The 22026-nt window shown below is 41.6% G+C and overlaps 1 protein-coding gene across 5 annotated transcripts in view; it reads right to left on the bottom strand.

The window, feature by feature from the left end:
- The window catches only part of KANSL1 (KAT8 regulatory NSL complex subunit 1), a 151720-nt gene that overhangs the window by 109564 nt on the left and 20130 nt on the right, over nucleotides 1-22026 (bottom strand). For 3 of the 5 annotated variants that reach the window (XM_067541038.1, XM_067541034.1, XM_067541035.1), the window contains one exon: nucleotides 13356-14748. In XM_067541038.1, coding sequence (XP_067397139.1) covers nucleotides 13356-14665 — 1310 coding nt within the window. In that variant the 5' untranslated portion in view covers nucleotides 14666-14748. Of the gene's footprint in view, nucleotides 1-13355; nucleotides 14749-20336; nucleotides 21063-22026 lie in introns of those variants that run through there. The other 2 variants (XM_067541036.1, XM_067541037.1) reach the window with 2 other exon arrangements.

Raw genomic sequence — 22026 nt, 5'->3', positions numbered from 1 at the left:
AGAATGTATTTGGTCAAAATGAGCATACTACACCCATGAAGGAGTGTTTAAAGAAACAAATGCAAGTCATATTTCTTTCCAAGAGAAAAGTTTCTATATCCAATTCATGCTGAGTCTGTCAGCTATAGAACACTTTTTAAGTAGCAGTTTTTAAGTCATATCCAGGCTAGCCTCAAGACTTGTACTGTTCTAACCATTGTCATAAGGAGGAGACATTTGAAGAAGCTGAAGTGACATCTTACGTACATGTGAAAGACATCTCTCTCCATGTGACTGAAAAAAATCTTCCCACAGGCATAGCAAAAGGCATATGTACACATTTAGCTGGCAATTAAAATGTATTTTCTGTACAAATGTAAGTGCTGACCAACTCTGTCAACTAGATAGATTCCATCCACACGCTAAATCCAGTACAGAATAATCCACTGCATTTGAGACCCACAATTCCAACAGTTACCTAGAGCAAATTCTCTGTCTACTACATAAACCAAACGACCCAAATTGACCAAGAAAGCACAGTTTTGCACAGAGCACTGAGTGACATCTCTCGTAAAAGTTCCAGTTACACACACAAACATTCTGAAATTTAGTGGTGGGGAATTAAATGGTTCAGAGTGGAAATTCTGTTCCCATGTCATCTCAGTCAGAAATATTCACAACGTGAAGCAGCATAAATTCATCTGCTTAAGCAGAAGCGCAGGAATCAGTGGTGGCCCTTCCCATGCACTGCTCCATTATTAGGCTTTCCTCATGCTAATACTGAGTTATTGTTATATTAAAGTACCACATACAGAAGTGCCATCTAGCCAAATGCTTCCCACAGCTGCCCAGTGACTAGCAGAAGAGTTAAGAGAAACCACTATCATGATTCTCTCCCTGCTTAATCACAAGTAGTTGCAAAACAGAATACATACTTCCACAGCAATTCCATTAATCTATTTTCAGACCTATCACCTGGAAAAAAAATCTCAGAGGCCCAGGGTACGTCTTCACAGACAGTGGCAAATTCGCCACCGTCAGATCGATCTATCTGGATCGATTGAGTGGTCAGTGAAGACCCGCTCAATCGATCTGGAAGTTGACATATTAAAACCACCCCCTCAAGTGGCATAGCACTGCATCGATGGGAACACATTTCCTGTCGGCACAGCACAGTGAAGACACCGCATAAAAGAGGAGTTGCTTGACTCCAGTCGACTTCGTAAGCTACTCTGCAAGCCTGTCACCTGCCATCGAATTTCAAGGTAAGTGTAGACGTGGCCCCAGTTTCAACTTTTACATGGTCTGCTTGCGGCAGAATGTTGGTGACACAGCTACCTTGCACCACAGGAAGTGGAGTTAAGGCATTTCCCCCTATTCAAGACAGACAACAACATTCTGACCCCCACTCCCATTAATATACACTGCTATCCCCACCCACATCACTAGTCCCATAACAGAAGCTGGGATTCCTTTATGCTCAGTAATTAGGTGTATTTTTGTCCAAATTAGCAGATGCCTTGAGCAGAACATTTATCTACAGCAGGCTTTTGTACAGCACCCATCACCACAGAGTGACCACTGAACAAGCTATTTACACGTTACTAAAGTAAAAACTTGAATGTTCCAAAACTGATTGTCTCTATGAGGAATAAGGTTAGAAGAAAAACAGCCTGCTGCTTTTGCATAGTCTCATTAAAGAATGACCAGTATGTCAGAAGTAAGTTGGCCTTTCCAGTTTACATACAGCTGGGGGGGAAGAAGTTCATTCATTTCTTCTCAAATTTATCATCAGAATGGAAATCAATGTAATGCTGATTAAGTGAACTACCCTAAAGCCACTTAAAACCACCTCAGTACAGGCTCAAATACAGTGCCAGTTTCTGCTTCTGCATCCTAGCCAAAATGCTGGTTTGAATGTACATGCTTTCACTTACTTCACACCTCCCCCCATCTCAATCACCCAGAAAAAAGTTCTCCATTTCATTCAAAGAGATAGCAAGGGAGACCTAAGTAACAAAACAAAAACAAACCAAAAAAAGCTCCATTTTGTCTTACTATAGCATTTTAGCCAAAGATTGCCCAGCAAAGCTGCCCTGCTTTCCAAGCTTTTAAAATGAGACTCATCATACTCAGGGTGTGCCCAAAACATACTCTGAAAAATCTGCTGGGGGAGTGCCAGTTTAGCAAAAAACCATTTCCCCCCAGCTGGAAGCTGAGTGCAGTACTGCAGTTGAACTAGTACAAACAAAACATCAGCTGGAGAAAGGGAGAAGAACAAAGGAAAGATGTAATATTTTTTTAGTAAGAAATTGAATCTCTAGAATATACCTTTGCATTTTTAGACAAACAGCAAATACAAGCTATAAATTTTAACATTAAGTACATACACAGCCAGTTTTCACTTCCTGCCAACAGTACTAGAAGGAAAAGGTTTTTAGCAGGAGAAGAGAGTCAAGTGCTTCCCTGCAATAAAAGTTGATTCTACCATAACCCTCCCCCTCTCACCAGTGGTGGATGACCTACCAGTGTGTCAGTTTTACAGTTACCTCCTCTATTAATCTAGTTCCATGCCCAGCAAGAACCATAAGTGTTACCCAATATTAAAGTTTCCAGTGCCCACCTTCTCGCAAGCCACCCCCACATCTTAAACTAAGTTGTACTTGGCTCCCAGAGAAATGCACTTGAACTCATGTGTCAACTGAGAGAGCCAATATCACACGTAATTAGAATCTGTGTGTTAAGAACACAAGAATGACCACTGTCCATTTAGCCCAGTATCCTGACTCGTGACAGCGGCCAATGCCAGGTGCTTCAGAGGGAACAAACAGAACATGTAATCAAGTGATCCATCCCACTGCCCATTCCCAGCCGCTAGCAAACAGCAATCCCTGCCCATCTGACTAATAGCCACAGATGGACCTCTCCTCCATGAATTTATCTAATTCTTTTTTTAACTCCATTATAGTCTTGACCTTCACAACATCCTCTGGCAAGGAGCTCCAAAGGTTGACTGTGAGTTATGTGAAGAAATACTTCCTTTTAAGCCTGCTTTGTATTAATTTAATGTGGCGACCCCTAGTTCTTATGTTATGAGAAGTAAATTACACTTCCTTATTTACTTTCTCCACACCAGTCATGATTTTAATAGATCCCGATCACATCCCCCCTTAGTCATCTCTTGTCCAACTTGAAAAGTCCATTTTATTAATCTCTCCTCATATGGAAGCTCTTCCATATCCCTAATCATTTTTGTTGCCCTTTTCTGTACTTTTTCCAATTCCGATATATCTTTTTGAGATGGGGAGACCAGATCTGCACACAGTATTCAAGAAGCGGACATACCATAGATATGTAAAAAGGCAATATGATATTTTGTCTTATTATCTATCCTTTCCCAATGATTCCTAATATTTTGTTAGCTTTCTTGATTGCTGCTGCACACTGAGTGGATGTTTTCAGAGAACTATCCACAATGACTCCAAGATCTCTTTGAGTGATAACAGCTAATTTAGACCCCATCATTTTATATGTATAGTTGGGATTATGTTTTCCAATGTGCATTACCTTGAATTTATCAAACACTGAATTTCATCTACCATTCTGTTGCCCAGTAACTCTTCACAGTCAGCTTTGGACCTATCTATCTTGAGTAGTTTTGTATCATCTGCAAATTTTGCACCTCACTGTTTCCCCCTTTTTCCAGAATATTTATGAATATGTGGAGCATTACTGGTCCCAGTACAGACCCCTGGGGGACACCACTATTTATCTCTCCATTCTGAAGACTGACTATTTATTCCTACCCTTTTTTTTCCTATCTTTCAACCAGCTACTGATCCAGGAGAGGACCTTCCTTCTTGTCCCATGACAGCTTCCTTTTCTTAAGAGCCTTTGGTGAGGGACCTTGTTAAAGGCTTTCTAAAAACCTAAGTACAGTATAGCCACTGGATCACTGTTGTCCACATGCCTGTTGACCCCCTCAAAGAATAGTAGATTAGTGAGGCATGATTTCCCTTTACAGAACCATGTTGACTCTTCCCCTAACAAATCATTTTCATCTACATGTCTGATAATTTTGTTCTTTACTGTAGTTTCAATCAATTTGCCTGGTATTGAAGTTAGGCTTACTGGCCTGTAATTGCTGGGATCACCTCTGGGGCCTCTTTTAGTAGGGTATAAAATCATGTCTATGTACATCACTCAAATAACAGTCTTCCACTGATATTGGTGTGAGTTTTGTATAATGAATAGTAGAATACAGCCCACACACACACCTTAACCATCTTATTCATCATCATTCAGTGGTAAAGCAGGCTCACCCTTAGAAAGAGGAGAAACAAAGGACAGAAATAGCAATTGTCCTTTTGCCTGTTTCTCTTCTCTATCTTGAATCCCTCCCATCTCATCCCTGCAGCAACTCAAATCCCATCCACTTCCCCCTCTTCCCAATCTCATTTGTTGACGTGATCAGGAATTAAATAGTTGTGTCATTAGTAAGAATACAATTTGGTCACAGAGGTCTCAGATTTCATGACCTCCATGACTTCTGGGGCAGCCAACTGGAGCAGCTACAAGCTCCCGCAGGTCTGTTTTCACCCCTCCCAGAGTATTTTTAGTAAAAATCAGGGACAGGTCACAGCTTCCATGACTTTGTTTATTGTCCACAACCTGCTCCTGACTTTTACTAAAAATAACCATGATAGAATCTTAACCTAAGTCATTAGGCTTTAAACATTCCAATAATTAATTGGGGGTAGCGGGAGCAGTTCACAGTTGTTTCATGCTGTCTGTAATATGCTGCAGACACCACTGCATCAATTGCAACTAGATCAAATGCCTTTTAAAAAACACAATGTAGTGATTATGCAGCTTGCATGTCCTTCAAGTTTTCCCAAAATACAATAAGCAAGCTGGATCTACATCCCAATCCAGATGTTCTGACATCTTAGTTCAGGTGGTAACAAGAAAACAGCACTAACCAAACCAAGGGCTCTAAAGAGCTGTGGCTTCTCTTCCTTTTCCCAGCTGTTTTGTGTTCTTCTCTGAATAGTTTTACTTCTCTTGCCTCCCCTTGTATCTATTTTTCCATTCTATTCATCAGTACTTATAATCCCACCAGCTCTTACTTTTATAGTCAGCTGCATCCTGTCTTGTTTCCTTTTCTGTCAAATTTTGGAGTTCTGCCCTTGCAGTTTTTCATTTTTTCCCCTTACCACTTCATCTTTCACACAAGTGCCACCTTCCTTATACCATATTGCTACACTATCTTGTGAAGGCCATGAGCTGCAGAATGAAGCTTGTCTAGGTCATGTACAGAACTGAAAAATAAAAGGAAGATGACAGAGCAAGAGTGCTTCATGAGGGAAGGAGTACTGCAGAGGCAAAACTGCCAGTATGATGGGAATCAGGTACCCACTTTTAACCATGTCCCTGCTTGTAGCTCTCTGAACACCCCTGTGTCATGTGCTTCCATGACCAGCCCAGAGATATTGGTGAAGGTGACCCTGGGAATTCAACAATGCTTGGATAAGCAAGGAAGAGTTGCCCTTTCTATTGATGTACTGTGTGTCAAGATGAACTGGTGCCAAAACAGATGTGCACTCCCCTCTATCGCACCATCACCAGTTTGGAGGCTCCACTGCTGGAAACCTATCCACTATGTCCTGCATATCGCCGAGAGTCACAGTCCTATATATCAAGAGACTATTAACTATTGCATGACAACATCCCCCACTGTGGATTTTCCATCTCCAAAATGATTTCCCACTGACCGGTAACAATCCAGCACTGCAGGTTTCCAGACTGCGATAACTACTCATTTCTCCACTGTCAATGCAGCTCTCATTCTGGCATCCCCGCAATGAATGACTAGAGCAAGCTCCGCACATATATCCAGGAATGGGCTCTTTTGCACCCAAAGGTTCTGCAGCCACTACTCATTGTTCCCAACTTGGTTACAACACGATCTCATCAGTCAGTGCTCATTTCTCAGCCTCAGAAGCAGTGCTGCATTTTCTGCAGCTGCTCCGTGACCACATCTCATTCACTATGTCCTTCAGAAAACCGCCCTCGAAAAAGATCACGTCCCCTATTGTTGCAATACTTTCTGCAAATACAGGAGAATAGTGCATCCTGCATCCATTTGCAAAGTTCATGAGAAACAGTACAGAATCCTGCAGACTCCATGATTCCATCAGAGATAGCAGTCACTGAAGAGTGCTGCACATGTTTATGGGAATCCTCCCCTTAAACAAAAAAAAGTGCAACAAAATTACAGAAAATAGATGGTTGTATGGAATGGAGAAAGTTGCATGTTGGGAACTTAACCCCCTAACTCCCAGCAATTCTTGGGCACATAATTCCTATCCCACCACACATTACGAAAGTTTCCCAAAAATGGCACTTTGCTGGACAGCAGCATGTGGCACACTGGGATACCTATTTCCAGTGCACTGTCCTTTGCATCAACAAGCAATGTTGGTGAATACATGCAGCACTAATGCAAGCAGTGAAGTCTGCATGTGCCGGAGCAATGTATAAACTTCAGTGGCTGTATGTTGACATAACTTGCATCAATCTAAGTTTGTAGTGTAGAGATGGCTTAAGAGATCCTCAGAGCAACTGAACATGGTGCCACAGCCGGAGATTCCACGCTGTGGTAGGCAGTAGTACTTATTAGAGATCCTCTCTGAGAAGCAGCACTAACTGAACCATGTCTCCCAAAAAGCTCTGAATGACAAATTGTTTTTGAGCCTCTGGAAGCAAGAGAAATTGCAGCCCATTGGTTCAGACAGCTGGGCTTCAGAGCAGCAAAACTTCAGATTTTAAATTAAATGCAACTCTTCAGCGTGTCTGCCATTTCATACTAGGTTTTTGACAGTAAAAACGAAGACTTACATAGCTCAAAGAACATCCAGATATGCACAGAGATGAGCCATAAGCATAATCTCCTCTAATGTGCCATTCTCATAAATATGTTTCTATCATCTAGAAAATCCACACAATCAAAACTAGAACACTTAGGAAAAACTAAGCAGTAACTATACTGGTAAATTCTACAAGTCAAAAAGGGGACATTTCAGTATTTTGTGACCAAATAATCTTGAATAAAGATCTGTGCAATGCTCAGCTTGCTTATTTAATTATTACAAACTTGTATTGAAGAATGTTTTTAAAAGTCTTTTTTTAAGACATCCCTGCTTCTGCAGAGACTCAAGAGAAAGAAAAAAATTTACCTAGCTTCCTGCAGGATTCTCACCCCTGGAAATCATGTCTCCAACCCAGGAGAGGCTCAAGGGCTCTGGCCTATGATACGCTCTAGTCACTAGTATCTCAATGGCCCTGAACATTCCAGACTGTTACTTTCATGAGAAGGAAGCAAGAATTCTGCTAAATGTTTCACTACATGGAAGAATTTTTAAAATTCTTCCTCCTTTCATTTAAAAATGATAGCGGAGTCCGTAATTCCAGACGGGAACAGCTATGCAAGCACCCTGAAATCAAACCCAGAACAAACCCCCTCAAACTCTAAAGGGTAGAGAGTAGGCAAGTGAGAATCCTATTTGAGAATATTGTCAGAGAAACAGTATTATAAGGTCAGCAATTCTCCCTCTTCCAAAAAAACACCATCTGTGCAGGATTCCCCCTCTACAGAAATGGGATAGATAAGCTTGAGGGAAGTTCCTAGAAAGTAATTGCAAACACTTCCACACAATGACGACATACGAGGTCAAAACCCAATAGAATAGGAAGGAAGAAAGTAAAAACTTTGCAAAACTGAGAGTGACAATATGTGGCTGCTTTGCATAAAACAAATGATTTTCAATCCTGCCTCTGGCTGGCAGTGGAAGCTGCTCTGCTGCAGACAGACAATATGGCATTTGCTAGCTTTTAACTGCACACCCTGAGGTCATAGCCATGAAAAATCCAATAGGCAGCCCTTTGGATATGGTCTTCTGGGCAACACCACTGCTCACGAAATTTGATCCAGAGAAGAAGAGCTGAGCGAAATTTCTTAGTTATTCCAAGCAGACTTATGCCCTCCCCCAAAGATATTTATCAGGTATGTAGAAAAATTCCTCCTTCACAAAGGAGTTTGGGCTTGAGAATCTCCCACTGGCAGGAAAACAGACTCACTAAAGGAGAACTTCATCACTTTAAAAGTGATACAGTAACTCAAAACACAGGCAGCATGTTCCAGTAGAGAGGACACTGGGCAACGAGTTAAGATCCGGAGTTCCATTCCTGCTCTGCTACTGAATTGTGGGGACCATGAGTATTTCACCATTCCACGCCTCAGTTTTCTCATCTAGAAATAGAATTTGTTTTTGATTTTTTTAAATAACCGATGGATAATATTGATGTTTATTTTTAAGCTTTAAATTTTATCAATTTAAATTTCATTTGGGGGAAATTACAGGGGTTAAATAATTATTTGATAGACACAGATTCAAAAAGAGTTAGAGCTTTATAACCGTAAAAACACAAACTGACATCACGTCAAAAATACTCAAAGTAAGTATCCTTAAATCAAACTCTAAAATTCTCAACATGCATTTTTCTTCACTTTGCTAATCTGTGAATTTCAATTATTATTGATGAGGATTGTGTATGTCAGTTTGTGAGTGACATGATTAGACTATTGCCTGATCCTTGTAAGAGTTGGTATAACATGGATTAGTTGCTAGAAACTGAAGATCACTCTCAAAAGGCTGAAGAACATGCCAAGTAAGAAAACTGAGCTCAAAAACAGCTTTCATTGACTGTCAGGATCACATTAGTATCTCATAAAATGGGATTTTTAACTGGAGGGCCTTCAAGTGAAATCCCCCATGTATCCAACAAAGGACTACAGAGACACTGGTCTGTTTGGACTAGCTCATGAAAGACCAAAAAAAACTGCCAAATGAGCCCTGATATAAGACAAGAGAAGAAAGTAATCAGTTTTTGTTCAAAGCAAGTAAAGCAACCACATGAAACTATGCACCACCGCACAAACTTCTCTCACTTAGAAGTGCAAGTCCAAGTCCTTTTAGGAGTAGAGCTTGAGATACCAGGATGACTTGGGCCAAATGCTCAAAAGACACGATGTCTATACATCTCCATTATGTCAGAAACCAAGATGCTAGATAGCAGGCTTTCCAGGACGGAATCAGAGCCAGGTGCCCTTATTCCAAGTGATCATCCACAACCGGTTCGTAACAGTCTACTGGGATGAGGTCCGGCCACTGTTAATAATGTAGAGAACTTCCTGACCAAGGTAAGTAGGACTGGGAGATTACAAAAGCTTGATGATCGTAGTCTCTCCTAAGCTTCACTATCAGAAGTACTGTTAAAGAAGCATGGAAGAGGCCTATTCTTGGTGAATGGATAGCATTGTCTTCATGCAAAGAAAATCTGATCTGGTGCTTTTCAGTTCAGAGGCCACTTCCTAAGGAGGTATAACCAGATCAACTCAGGCTGCCTGCATGTTTTCTCCTTCCTTGGCAGATGCACAGAAATTAGCAATGTCTTGGGAAACCAAGCCTATACCCGCAGGGCTTCTCAATACACATGGTGTGATCCAGTGTCTCCCTGCCTGTTTAGGAAGTATATGATGGTCTGGTTATCCATTTGAAACAGAGCCACTTTGTAGGTTACCAGGTTCCTAAAGTTCCTTCAGGGGTACAGAACTATCATCTCCACAATGCTACTGTGCATTTGTTGGTCCTAGAGAGAGCCTCTGCATGTGGAGTCCTTATGTCTGGTGCTCCCCACCTGAGGTTGGTCACTATAATTTGAATGGACAGTGTTTGAAAGTCCATTCCTAATTGGACATTGACTTTTGGGCCTTTCTGACCTGGTGGCATTCTAGAGACAACCATCAGCTGGATGTGACGCAAGAAGTCCCTGTGTAATGCTTTACCTTCCATCTGAATCTCACATGGAACCATGCTATGGGCACTATGAATATAGTAGCAGTTTTAAGATACAACATTTGAAACGTAGTTCCAGCAACCACCTGCTAGCTCTTGCGTATCTTTTCTTTCAGACAGGTGAAGTACTGGAACTTTTCCTGAAGCAGGAAGGCTTTGGGTCTAGCAGGTCTCCTATGTACTCCACTTGCCAACTAGGAACAAATGAGTACACTTTGCATAGTTTATCAAGAACCCTAGGAACTCCAACACACTAATAGTGAGTGACATGCTCTGATTTTCTGGCACCCTCTAGAGTGATGTTCCTGACCAGCCAGACAGTGAAACAAACCTACCCCCTCTCGACATGTAGGCCATGTAGACAATGACTACAGCCAAGTGTTTCATGAAAATATATCAAACTGATGACAGAGCAGATAGTTAGCATTGCTGTTTCCCCACTGGCCCAAAGAGATTTCTGATGTTTGTGTCAGCAAGATCCAGACAGCACAGTCAGTGGTGTTCCTCTTGAGATACCAATTAATATCTCAAAAGTCACAGATGGGCCAAAGTACGTAGAAAAGCCTTCCTGTTTTGTCTGGTGGGACAAGCTCCATTGTAGTCTTTGCCAGGAAGTACTAGATTTCCTGCAACATCTCTTCCTGATAAGGTCCCTGAGTCCATTCCCAATGGATAGTGTAGGCAATAGAAATCTAGAGTTTAGGGATTTAAGAGAACATTTGTTCAGTAGGCCTACAATGTCACGTCCCACAACACAATTTATTGGAGAGCAAATGGGGTAATCACCCTCCCAGCCTGCTTTCAAAAGAAAAATTCAACAGGCCAGAAAAACTGGCTATACCTCAAGAGAACTTTCAAAACCCTTCACTTTTGGGTGCTCATTTAAACAAACACACACAAAAATAAAACAAAGGCTTTTCAGTGGCTCATCCCAAAGCAGATTATCTGTGGAGATTCAGCCCCGTATCCTGCAGAGAGCTCCATGTTACCATGAAAGGACCAGGATCATCCCAATAATATTCTAGGAGGCAGCTGGCCCTAATGGCTCTAAGTTCTGATAATGCTAAAAGGTATTGCTAATGCTAAAAGGTCATGCTAAAAGAGATGCATTCAGTTGACAGTAGAACAATTCCCAAGGCTGCAATATGGGATTATGGCCCCAACACTTCACCTCCCTGAACCAGCATTCAACCCTGATTCAGATGGTACCAAGCCTCATAAAGTGCCAGAGGCACTTTGCCCCAAGGACACTCAGAGGCCACCAGCATAAACAACACTAATTCTTCAAGTGTCTGAAGACTTAATTTCTGAACACCCACAGGCACAAACACTTAGACAGCTCTAGTGGACCCGGCCCAGACACAATTACCTGTATATACCAACTACTGGTACCTGTGAAAGGTATGGGGATGAATCCTTTTTATGAGCTCTAAAACCTTTCACGTTCCAGAGGGGAAAAACACCTCATGAGGATGGAGAGTTTAACCACACAGCTCACACTTGAGGCACAACACCGAGCAATAAAAATCTTATACACTCCCCTCTTCTCTTCCTCCACATCCCAATCCCCAAAAAAGTTTGAAAGAAGTTTCATTTTGCTAGAAAGAAGCCACAAACTATGAAGCCAAAGACAGGGAGGGTTTAGTGATACTTTGAGAAGTCACAACTTGATGAACCTATGGAATCAGAATTTTCTTCCCACAATGATTATTTAAAAATAATGAAGTCTTCATTAGCAGTACTAATACATGTAATGAATGGCCATTACATTGTGTAAAACGATGAAGTGCTCCTCTCCAATCTATAGCACCAATTTGATATCTAATCTGCAATTATTTCCTGACCAGAAATGTTCGTATCGCCAACCAGCATTGAATCATGCCATTATCTTTAAGCCTCACTATGGAAGAAGGTTTTTAATTGCGTGACTTCTTTTTGAAGGTAACACAATTCACATACAAAAGTTTACTCTTGTATTTGACACTTCAATGTAAGATAAGAACTTAAAAACAGCCACCGTGGGTCAGACCAATGGTCCACCGAGCCCAGTATCCTGTCTTCCGACAATGGCCAATGCCAGATGCTTGAGAATGAATGAACAAACAGAACAGGATAATCACTGAGTGAACCATCCTGTCATCTGGTCTCAGCACTGGTCTGTTATAGGACCAAACACAAAAAAACTTTAGTTCAAACGTGCTTTTCTTGTGCACATCTAATTCACTAAGAATTTGGTGATACTTTTGAATGTAATATTTTAACCAGCCATTGAGCTTTATCATGGACAAAAAGTCATTGAAGAAGCTGTATTTACACTCCACGTAGAGGTTTGAGAGGAGTCCACTGTGGAGATGGTGCAATTAAGTGGCCCACATTAGGACAGTGATCAAGATATACCAAAAAGAGTATATTTTACCCTTTAAAGTATTGGTGTTTTCCATTCAAATGGCTGCTTGATTCCAGAGTGTCAAAATCATTCTGTGGAGACTAAGCTCTATTTTTAATTATGGACCTTGGACTGGGAGTATAAATTTAGGACTTCATAGGTCCCTCAATTCAAAGTAGCTCTTATTGATGTCAGTAGAAAGTATGCACAGAGACCAGGTTACAATATAGCCTTTATCATCTGTTTAGTACCTTATTGTTACATTCAGTAGAGTCGAAAAATATTAACCTTAGAAAAACCACTACTTTGCCCTACCATCTCCTCCATCTATACCCCTTCCCTGTCTCTCCCCATTTTTGTTTCGTCAGTTCCCAATCCCTCCCATCTGCTTAAATTGTCAGCAAAAAACTACAGTTAATTCCCACTAACTATACAGCCCAATATGTTGGCAGCCAATGAGATTAAAACAGAACAGGTGGAGTTCAGAGTTCTCAGAGCTATTGTTTCAGGCTGTCTACAACAATGCATCAGTTTATACTTTTCATATTATATTGTCAGGGCTAAATGCTTTCCTTTTAAAAAAGGAAATAAGATTCTGCAGGATCTGAATATGCTATGTGGGGTACAGAAATGCATCATGCTGCCCATCTTTTACACCACTGGCTAAGAATGTGAAGAGAGAACATTTCAGTTCGAAGGGGAAGATCCATCCCAAGAGCAATTTTAGACACAAAGTTACACAGACTACAGTACTGGATTTGAAGTAAGTGTGCTCTAAATGCCCTAGCAAGTCCTAGCTCCATAACTTCATGAAAAGGCCTTCAATTAGACCCCATGTATCATGTAATACCGTACATAAAGTTGCACTTTATATCAAACTACAATCCCTGTAATAATTAAGACCATATTATGCAGTTCAAGAAAGCAAATTTTGCACACATTAATACTGCCTCTCCTTTCTATGAAATGGGCTTAATCAAACATGACCCTTCAAAATACAGATGAGTGCACCTTTCTATCCTGTATCCCACCCTCACCCCTATAGAATTAGGCAAAGTTTCAGCATTACTCACAGTGGTACATGATGCTGTTCTGGTTCTGCTTTGGTCAGTTCCTCCTCCTCAATGTCAGACTCCCCTCCTGAGCTGCTATCAGTGACATCCGAATCAAATGCTTGCTCACTGGATCTCAAATTGGCCATCCCACTGGCTGTAAATCTTTCCAGTTCCTCTGAAATAGTGTCACTCTTTAGGAAGCTGCTTAGTCCTTCTGAAGTATTTGTTTCACTTGCAGCTTTCCTCAAGGCTGCTTCTGCTTTGCGGGTCAGCATCAGCTGGCTCCGATGCCTTAGAGAGTCCAAGTTTGGCAGTTTGCTCAGAGTCTCCTCCAAGAAGCCACCCAGCTGTTGCTGGATGTGTCTCTCTACCTGCTTGGCCTGCACTACCTGCAGGCGTTTCTGCAGCCTGCGAGCACGGTTCTCAATGTCTGCCTGCCGCCGTAGCAGTGCCCTTGTCCTCAAATCAGACTCCATGGCACTGAAGACACTAGCCGGCAGAGGAGACTTTGGCTCCTCTGTCTTGCTACTCCCAAAATCAGAATGTGCATCTACACCAGACAACAACCTAGTCTCTCCACCGCCTCCTTCAATCACCCGCTGTTGCTCTGCAGAATTAAGGGACAATTTGTTTGCAGTGCCATTATTGCTAAATGGAGTTGTGCACTCTGCATCAAGGCTTCTATGTGGAAGAGTAAAATTGGTCAAACCCGTCTTCAAGTCCCCTGATTCAGAACCCCCTGCAGTGTTAGAGTCAACACCTTGGAGGGTGGCTGAGAGGGGAGCACGCTTCCCACCATTAAGTGGGCTGGAATTTTCATGGTCTGAATTGGTACTTTTAGCCAATTTCTTGGCCAAGCCATTCACAGGTGCTTGTGGAAGTGGTGGTTGACCACTAGTACTCATGTTTTTTAGATTTTCCAAAGAAAACTCCAACACTGGCTGCCTCCCCAACAGATCACTTGTTTTCAAGAAGGACTGAGATAAGAGAGGGTGAGGTTTAAGAACGGTCTGCTTGTTGAAGACTCCTTGCAGCTTCAAAGGGTCTTTTGAAGGAACAGATGTTACATCCGAGCAGAGATAAGAAGCCACCAATGGCTGCAGCTTGCCCAGCTCTTCCTTGGTGGGGTTGTTACGGAAATCTAAACTGGGATCCTCTGTAGCAATGGCTTTCCTTTTGGTGCCGTTGGCGGTGAGGAGGATGTTGTTGGCGTTACCGTTGTTCTCGGTACTGCCAGGTGACAAGGTGGAGGATGGGGGAGCCAGTTTGAACCGGATGTGGTGAGCTTCAGCTGCTGCGTCAGTGAGAGCGGGCGCCATCGCAGCCATTCAGCACAGAGAGACGGGAAGTCCAGCCTCTCCTGGTGCCGAGGCCAGCTCCACTGCCTCTTACTGCCTCGCCTGAGGACAGCCTAGAAAAAGAAAGGCAAAGTCACTGAATCAGACAAATGGTAAACAAAATGCTAATGGGACATCTGAGACACAGATGTAAGCGCATGGTCTATAATATTGCAATATAACAGAAGCAAGCATGGTCTAGTGGACTGAATGCAAGACTGGGAGTCAGAAAAACCCAAGTCCCAGTGCTGCTTCTGAAACATCAATTAGCAAGGAGATCTTTTTGGCAAGTCACTGTTGTTCCGTGCTTCAGTTTCCAGCTCTGCAAAACTAAGACAAGACTAGACTTCAGGGGGAGTTACAAAGACAACACTTCTGATTTCTGTAATTTCCATCCCCCTCCCTTTGACCATTCAGCAGCACTCCATGATTGCCTAACTCTGTTCCTATTAAAAATCAATAAAACTATTGATTTCAACGGGAACAAAGTCAGGCCAACACTGAGCACTTTTTTAAAATGTCTCCATTAGTGTTCCGTATACTTCAGCAATTCCAAATGATCATCCTAGCATCTAGAGGTTCCTCACAATGCTAAGCACTTTATACACATAGTAAGAGACAATCCTGGCTCAAAGAGTTTACAGTATTAACAGACAAGTATCTCAATTTTACACATGAAGAACTAAGAGACAGATGTTAAGTAACTTGCCCAAGATCACAGAGGAAGTCTGTGGCAGAGCTAAGAACTGAATCCACATCTCCCAAGTCCCAGTCTAATACCTTCACCACGAGACCACCCTCCTTTTAAGTTCCGCAGAGCTATGCATGGAGAAAATCCCATCCACGGAGTACTAAAACATCTTCCTCTCACCCAAAACAAGATAACTGCCTTTTATATCCCTCCCACCAAATATCAGTATCAATGACCTCCCACAGATTGTTTGTTACGTCTACACTACAACTTCCACCGTGACTTTTGCTGATCAGACTGCATCAGCAGTTAATTAATGCTAAAGTCTGCTAGCATAGCTGGACATGGCTTTGGGTGGAACAAGTCTCCACCTGCACTGACTCTCAATGGTTAGCAAAAACACATTCCTATCTAGCAAGACAACTCCAGTGGCTTTCTTGAAAACCTTGTAGTTAGACCTTTTTAAGGTTTCATCCACTTGGGAGCTAGCTGTTTTCCGAAGACAAGTTATTATGATGTTTAAACCAACAGTTCAGACTGTCTTAAGTTTTCCCCTACTACAGGATGCACGCTGAAACCAGCTGTTTATTTGCTATCTCCCTTTCCCAAAATTCTTGCTGTCTGAAAAATTTCATCTCTACCCACCACGATAAGAGTACTTCCCCAATTAGTGATAAAAATCACGAACAGTGTAACATTAAAATCTGTCGCTTTACTCACAAGAGAAAACATACAATTTAACAAAAGAGTAAATGATGACATTTTACTCATGAATCTTGCAGTTTTTCTTAAGAGTGACAGAAGTTTCTGTTCACTTACTTGATCATTAAGATTTGCCAGTACTATTACACATTTTTTAAAGTGCTGGACAATCCAAACGATGGCCCATTATCACAATGTAGTTGGATCTTACTATAGAGCTTTTGCTTTATCTTCCATTTGTTTTTATACTGCAGATAAATATGTCCCTGATTTTGTATTGTATTTCCATACTTACTAACATTAAGAGCAAAAGAAAAAAGTTCAGAGCAATCCTAAAATCAAAATATTTGTATATGATAAGCCACTCTCTCAATTCTACATCAGTTTACATTAATTAAGGTTATAATTAAAATGGAAGCCACCCATTATGAACAAAGGATAATGATATTAAAAACCCCCGAATGTCTGTACCATTACTAAATTACATTTTAGATTAAGATTAGTTTTTTAGGAGTTTGTTTTCCCTTTTCCCCCATTTATGCTTTTTTAGATTTACTCATCTAAAGCTAAAATCAGTTTTGTTAATAGCCTGTTTCTGATTTGCATTCTAGTTCTGATATTAGAAGTATGCTGCAATGTTTACATTATACAAAACTGCTGGGAATTGTTATTCCCTTAAAAATAACCTTTCCATATAAACTGAGAAAAAGCAGAGAAAGACAAGGTGGCTGAAGTAATATCTTTTATTGGACCAACTCCTATTAGTGGAAGAGGCTAGCTTTTGAGATAAAAAGATATTACCTCACTCACTCTGTGAGAGTAATATCTTGGGACTAACATGGCTACAATAATAATGCAAACAAAAATCAGAAATATGTCTACTGATGTTTTAAAGGGGGAAAAATACCCCAAACCCTTGACAAGCCCAACTCTAGAGCTTAAACTAAACCGACTGACTTTAAATTCCATTTGTGTTGAATACCTCTAGCTCTTATATAGCACTTTCCATCAATACATCTAAGCGCTTTACAAAGGAGGTCAATATCAACATTTTAGTGCACTCAGGGAAGCAACTTGCCCAAGGTCACCCATCAGACCAGTGGCACAGCTGGGACTAGAACCAAGGCCTCCTGAGTTCCAGTCCAGTGCTCTATCCACCTAAAATGAAAAAGTCCTTAATAGCTTGCATATGCAAGGCCTAAGTATTTGTTTCCTGACTAGTTTGCTTACCCAGTATGAATGAGGCCTATTTTACCTTTTTTTTTAAATAAAAGTGTAAGACAGTATGTGTGAGCAATGCCTAGCTATGTTCTTAAAGCATGCTGAAAAACATATTGCAATAAAAAATTTCACCCCCTACATTCAGGGCTAAATGCTTTCAATGCACTACAATGTGCAGATCACAGATCTAGTTACAGCAAACACTCCATTTGTAGTGAAGTTGTGGAGAGGCCTTCGCTGATGATACCTGAATATTTAGATTAGCTGTTTATTCATAAGCAATGTTGTCAGAAGCATTCACACATATGTCTGCTTTTCAGTTTCCCTAAAAAGTAAATACACTAACCTAAATTCTTATTGGTCCCATTACCATAGCATCTGAGCGCCTGATCTTGGCATCAACCCACATGCAGATTTACTAACATATTTCAGAGATATACTTCTACAGTTAAAAAATGGAAGATTGGGTCCTCACAATGGAAATGCATGGCTCTGTTTACACAGAAACTTGCACCAGTTCAATAAAGGGCAAACACCTGCGTTGACTCTTATTTTGTATTAAGAGTAGTTTGATTTTTGTGCCTTTTAAACCTGTTCCTAATAACTAGGTTTATTTTGGTTTAGATTAAGTTTAACGTAGAAATAGGAGTATTCAGATTTAACTAAATCCATCTGGGGAAAAAAAAAACCATCTTAAATTAAACCAATGGATCTCTGTTTACATAAGCCCTAGGTTCACCCCAGCTTTATAGAAGGAATGGAAGAGGAGGGATGGAACTTTTAAGCATTTACAAAATGGTCCCAAGTTTTCCTTACTCAGTAAATATTCTTTCCATTCGTTGTTCCACTAATTTTAGAGGCCTACAATTTCTCTTAAAGGTAATCTACAAAAGGTTCTTTGGTTTGTTTGTTTTTAAAATCCAAGTATTCTTCTGTAAAATTCCCAAGAAGTAAAAGCGGTATCTAATAAAAGTTATTAAATGATACAAATTAGTGAAACAAAAATTTCAGGCAACATTTCCCTCCTTAAAGATGACCTTCAAGTGAAAAAAGAGCGGCTATGCCTTTTAACAGAGGATTGGAGCTCCTGCTTCTTTGACTTTTGTAATATCAATCCTCCTCTTCCTTTTTCTCAATGACTGATGAGACCTGAGGTAGGTGCTATGAATCCTCAATTGAAGGGCTGAAAGCACTTATATTCAAAGATCTTTTCACCTCACTTTCCCAGGTATTTAAATAAAACTGATATTCACACTCCCCCTCCCACATGGAAAAAAGGATAGCATAACAGTAACTAGAAGTCCCTCTCCTCAAATGTTCAAGTTATGCTCTTGTAGTACTTGCGAGGTCATAATCCTACTAGTTCTCAAGTCCTCCAGAGTCCTCTACAAAAGACTAGACCAGGCCTAAATTTTAGTATAAATTAGTTTAAAAAAAAAAAAAAAAAAAAAAAAAAAAGGCCTTCTATACCTTGTGATCTTCTTTGCTCCTTCAGAAGGCCAATTTTCTCTGCCACTAGTCACATTGTTTTTTAAAATGCATTTGTTACTAAATGGTTCTTTCAGTTGTCTGTAGTACTAGCAATCTTCACCTGCTTTGTTTATGGTACTTGTCTTGTCAGCAGAACAAGTAAACGACATGGATTTTGCAGTACATTAAGGGGGTAGTCATTAAGCTACAGTAACAGAGGGAGTGTTAGTGAACTACTTCTCCCAACAGTTAAACTAACCTAACCCCTGGTGTAGAGAGCTCTAGATTGATGGCAGAGGTGGAGGAGCACCTATGCAAACAGGAGAACTCCTCCCACTGGCATAGGTAGTGTCTTCACTAAAGTGTTTTAACTGTAGACAAGCCCTAAATCCTTCCTTATACATTTCCAAAATCTGCCCCTTCCAGTTTGTCAAGACTGTGATCCACACCTTGAGAACTGTCTATCCAGACCAGTGTTTCTCAGCCTTTTAAGTAGCAAGTACCCCCTAAATTCTGAAAATTTTAATAAGTACACAAACACTTAATTTTCCATGGGATTTTATATTTACAGACTAATGTGAGCCATATGTTGGAAGAAGGGCTGAGTATGTAAGGCCGTGATATGAGAGATGTCAGATCTAGTGTGGGTAGGGTTACCACCTGTACACCAGGGGTGCGCAACTCAAGTATGTACGGGGGCTAGAGGTGATGTTGGCCAAAGCTAGGCAGCTTTGAGCGGCATGCCAATGCTGGGGAATATGAAGTGCCACACCAAATTGTATGCCACAGATTTGAGAAGAGGAAGGGGTGAGAGAGGGACAGGGAAGGAGGGTGAGAGAAAGAGAAACAGGAAAAGAGGGTAACTGGTGAAATCTGGGGCTGTCATAGTTGTCAATTTCACTGCTCAGCTACACCAATGAAATTGACAAGTTTTCTGGGCACTGGGCTTTGAGCCAGGGAAGAGGGCTGCCACCTGGGCAAGTTGCAGGCTGCTGCCACATGGCTGCACACCCAGGAGGTGGGCGACTGCCACCCAATCGGAGCTGGGGCAGAGGAGGCTTCTGTTCCAGCAGGGACCCAGGGATGTGGGCAGGCAGCTGTTGCCCATCTTCAAGCCGGGGCATGAGTGGCTGCCACCCAGCTGTGAGGCCAGCTTGTGAGACGCTGGAGGCTGCCACCAGGCTCCCACCGGAAAGCGGGGGCCTGCTGCCCGCCTCCCCCAGAAGCTAGCAGCTGCCCCCCTGCCTCCCAGCTGGGAGCTGTGACCAGGTAGGAATCAGAGGGCTGCCGCTGACTTCCGAGCTGGGAGTTGTAACAGGGTGGGAAGCAGAAGGCTGCAGCCCAGCTTCCTGGGACTGTGGTGGCTGCCGCCCGCCTCCCAGCTGGGAACTGTGACTGAGCAGGAAGTGGGAGGCTGCCACGTGCCTTCACCGGAAGTCGGAGGCTGCCACATGCCCCCTCATCTGGGAGCTGGTACCGGGTGGGAAATTGGCAGCTGCCGCCCACCTCCCCGTCACCTTTTTTCCCCCCCCAGGTACTCCCTGCCTGTGTCTTGCGTAGCCCCAGAGGTACACGTACCACAGGTTGAGAAACTGCCTACTGCAATCTCTTCCTACTTGGTTTACTTGCTGCTTGCCTTGCAATCCTCCTCCAATGTATTCAACACTCTGCTGCCCAAGTCATCTTCCTTCCCTGCCATGTCATCCACCATCACGCTAGAAGCCTTCAAATTGATTTGCATCTCCTGTATCAAAATTTAAATTCATGGTCTTCACTTTCAAAATTTCACCTTTTCCTGCCTTGCCTCAACTTCTGCCCAACCCCAAGCAAACTCCACTAGCCTTCATGCTCATTCTTTTCCCATATTACTCCCTAACTTCTTCACCAGGAAACCTTCCTTCTACTTGCCAAAATCCACTTACTTTACTTGGCTTTCCAACACTGATTCCAATTCACAAGATTTCTATTATGCCCAAACAAAAACCTAAGCCTTGCAATATCTGTAAACTAAGAAGTTTGTATGCACAGGAACACAACACATACATTAAAAATCAAATAACCTCACATCCACATGCTACATAAACCTCTTTTGCTTCCCCTCTACCTCAACTTGTTGGGCCCCATCCCCTTGTCATGCCCAACTTAACTGCAGGCTTCTTAGATACAAAGACAGGTTCCTGCTCTACGTATTTGACTAAAGACAGTATTTTGTACTGTTTTTACAAAAAAATGAATAGAAGAGCTATTCTAACCAATGATGGTAGTATGCAACCCAAACCTCTAAAATTTAAAAGGCCTAGAATAGACCTTTAAAACTTGTGTGCCAAGACTTTTTCCTAAATGTTCTAAAACAAGCCCTCAGTCCAGAACCCTAGATATGCTCTACGCTTTTTTTGGAAAGGGGGGGAGGGGGCAGATTTCTTTTTTTAAAAGGGAGGAAGGAAGACTATTACCAATTTAGAAGCGTATTTCCTGCAAGTGTAACGCTCAAAAAGCTTTAATTAAGAAAATAACGTGACCAAAAAAACAAAACAAAACAGGATGACAGACTAGTTGAACCATCACACAGCATGGGAAGAAGCAATTTGCCCATAATGAAATAATACGGTTTTTAAAAGTCTCAGATCTCCCAAAGATTAATTTACAAAAGTCAAGATCGGAGGAGATAGATACCTATCCACACACATAACCCAGACACTTTTAATATGCACACAAACATCCCTTATCTACATTTAGAAGACCATGGTCTTCTAATCACTGTTGAGATTGAGTTTCTTGTAAGGCTATAAGAAGATTTTAATATTAAAGAGTGGTTCTGTTCTAGAGTGACTAATAATGGCATTGTGGAGCTCCATATTTATTGCCTCAATGATTCAAGACAGTGTGCACTCAGTTTACACACACACACACACACACACACACACACACACACACACAAATTCAAGCCTGCAATGAACTCTGAAACCTGAAAAATCAACCTAGCTTCTTTCCTTCTCAAGCATCCCTAGTAATAATGATCTTAAAGACCAGATTATGTTCTTAATGGCACCTGTGCAGCTCCAGTCTTCAAATGACATCTGTCATACCCATGTAACTCCCTCTTAATTATGCTAAGGCACAGGAGTCACTGATGGCATAATTTGGTCTACGCAAAGTTTATTCATTGACAAAGACGTACAAAAAGGAAAAAGCCAGCTTGATTATCGCTTCCTAGAGCAAGCTTGCAGGTCTGCTAGTTATGTACAAGAATTGATTTTTTACTTGCAAA

The sequence above is a fragment of the Emydura macquarii genome, unplaced genomic scaffold (assembly GCF_026122565.2).
Source record: "Emydura macquarii macquarii isolate MOO-44397 ecotype Brisbane River unplaced genomic scaffold, CSIRO-AGI_Emac_v2 contig_629, whole genome shotgun sequence".
NCBI lineage: Eukaryota > Metazoa > Chordata > Testudines > Chelidae > Emydura > Emydura macquarii.
Note: the sequence above shows the minus strand (reverse complement) of the source record. Positions and strands in the feature narration are given on the sequence as shown.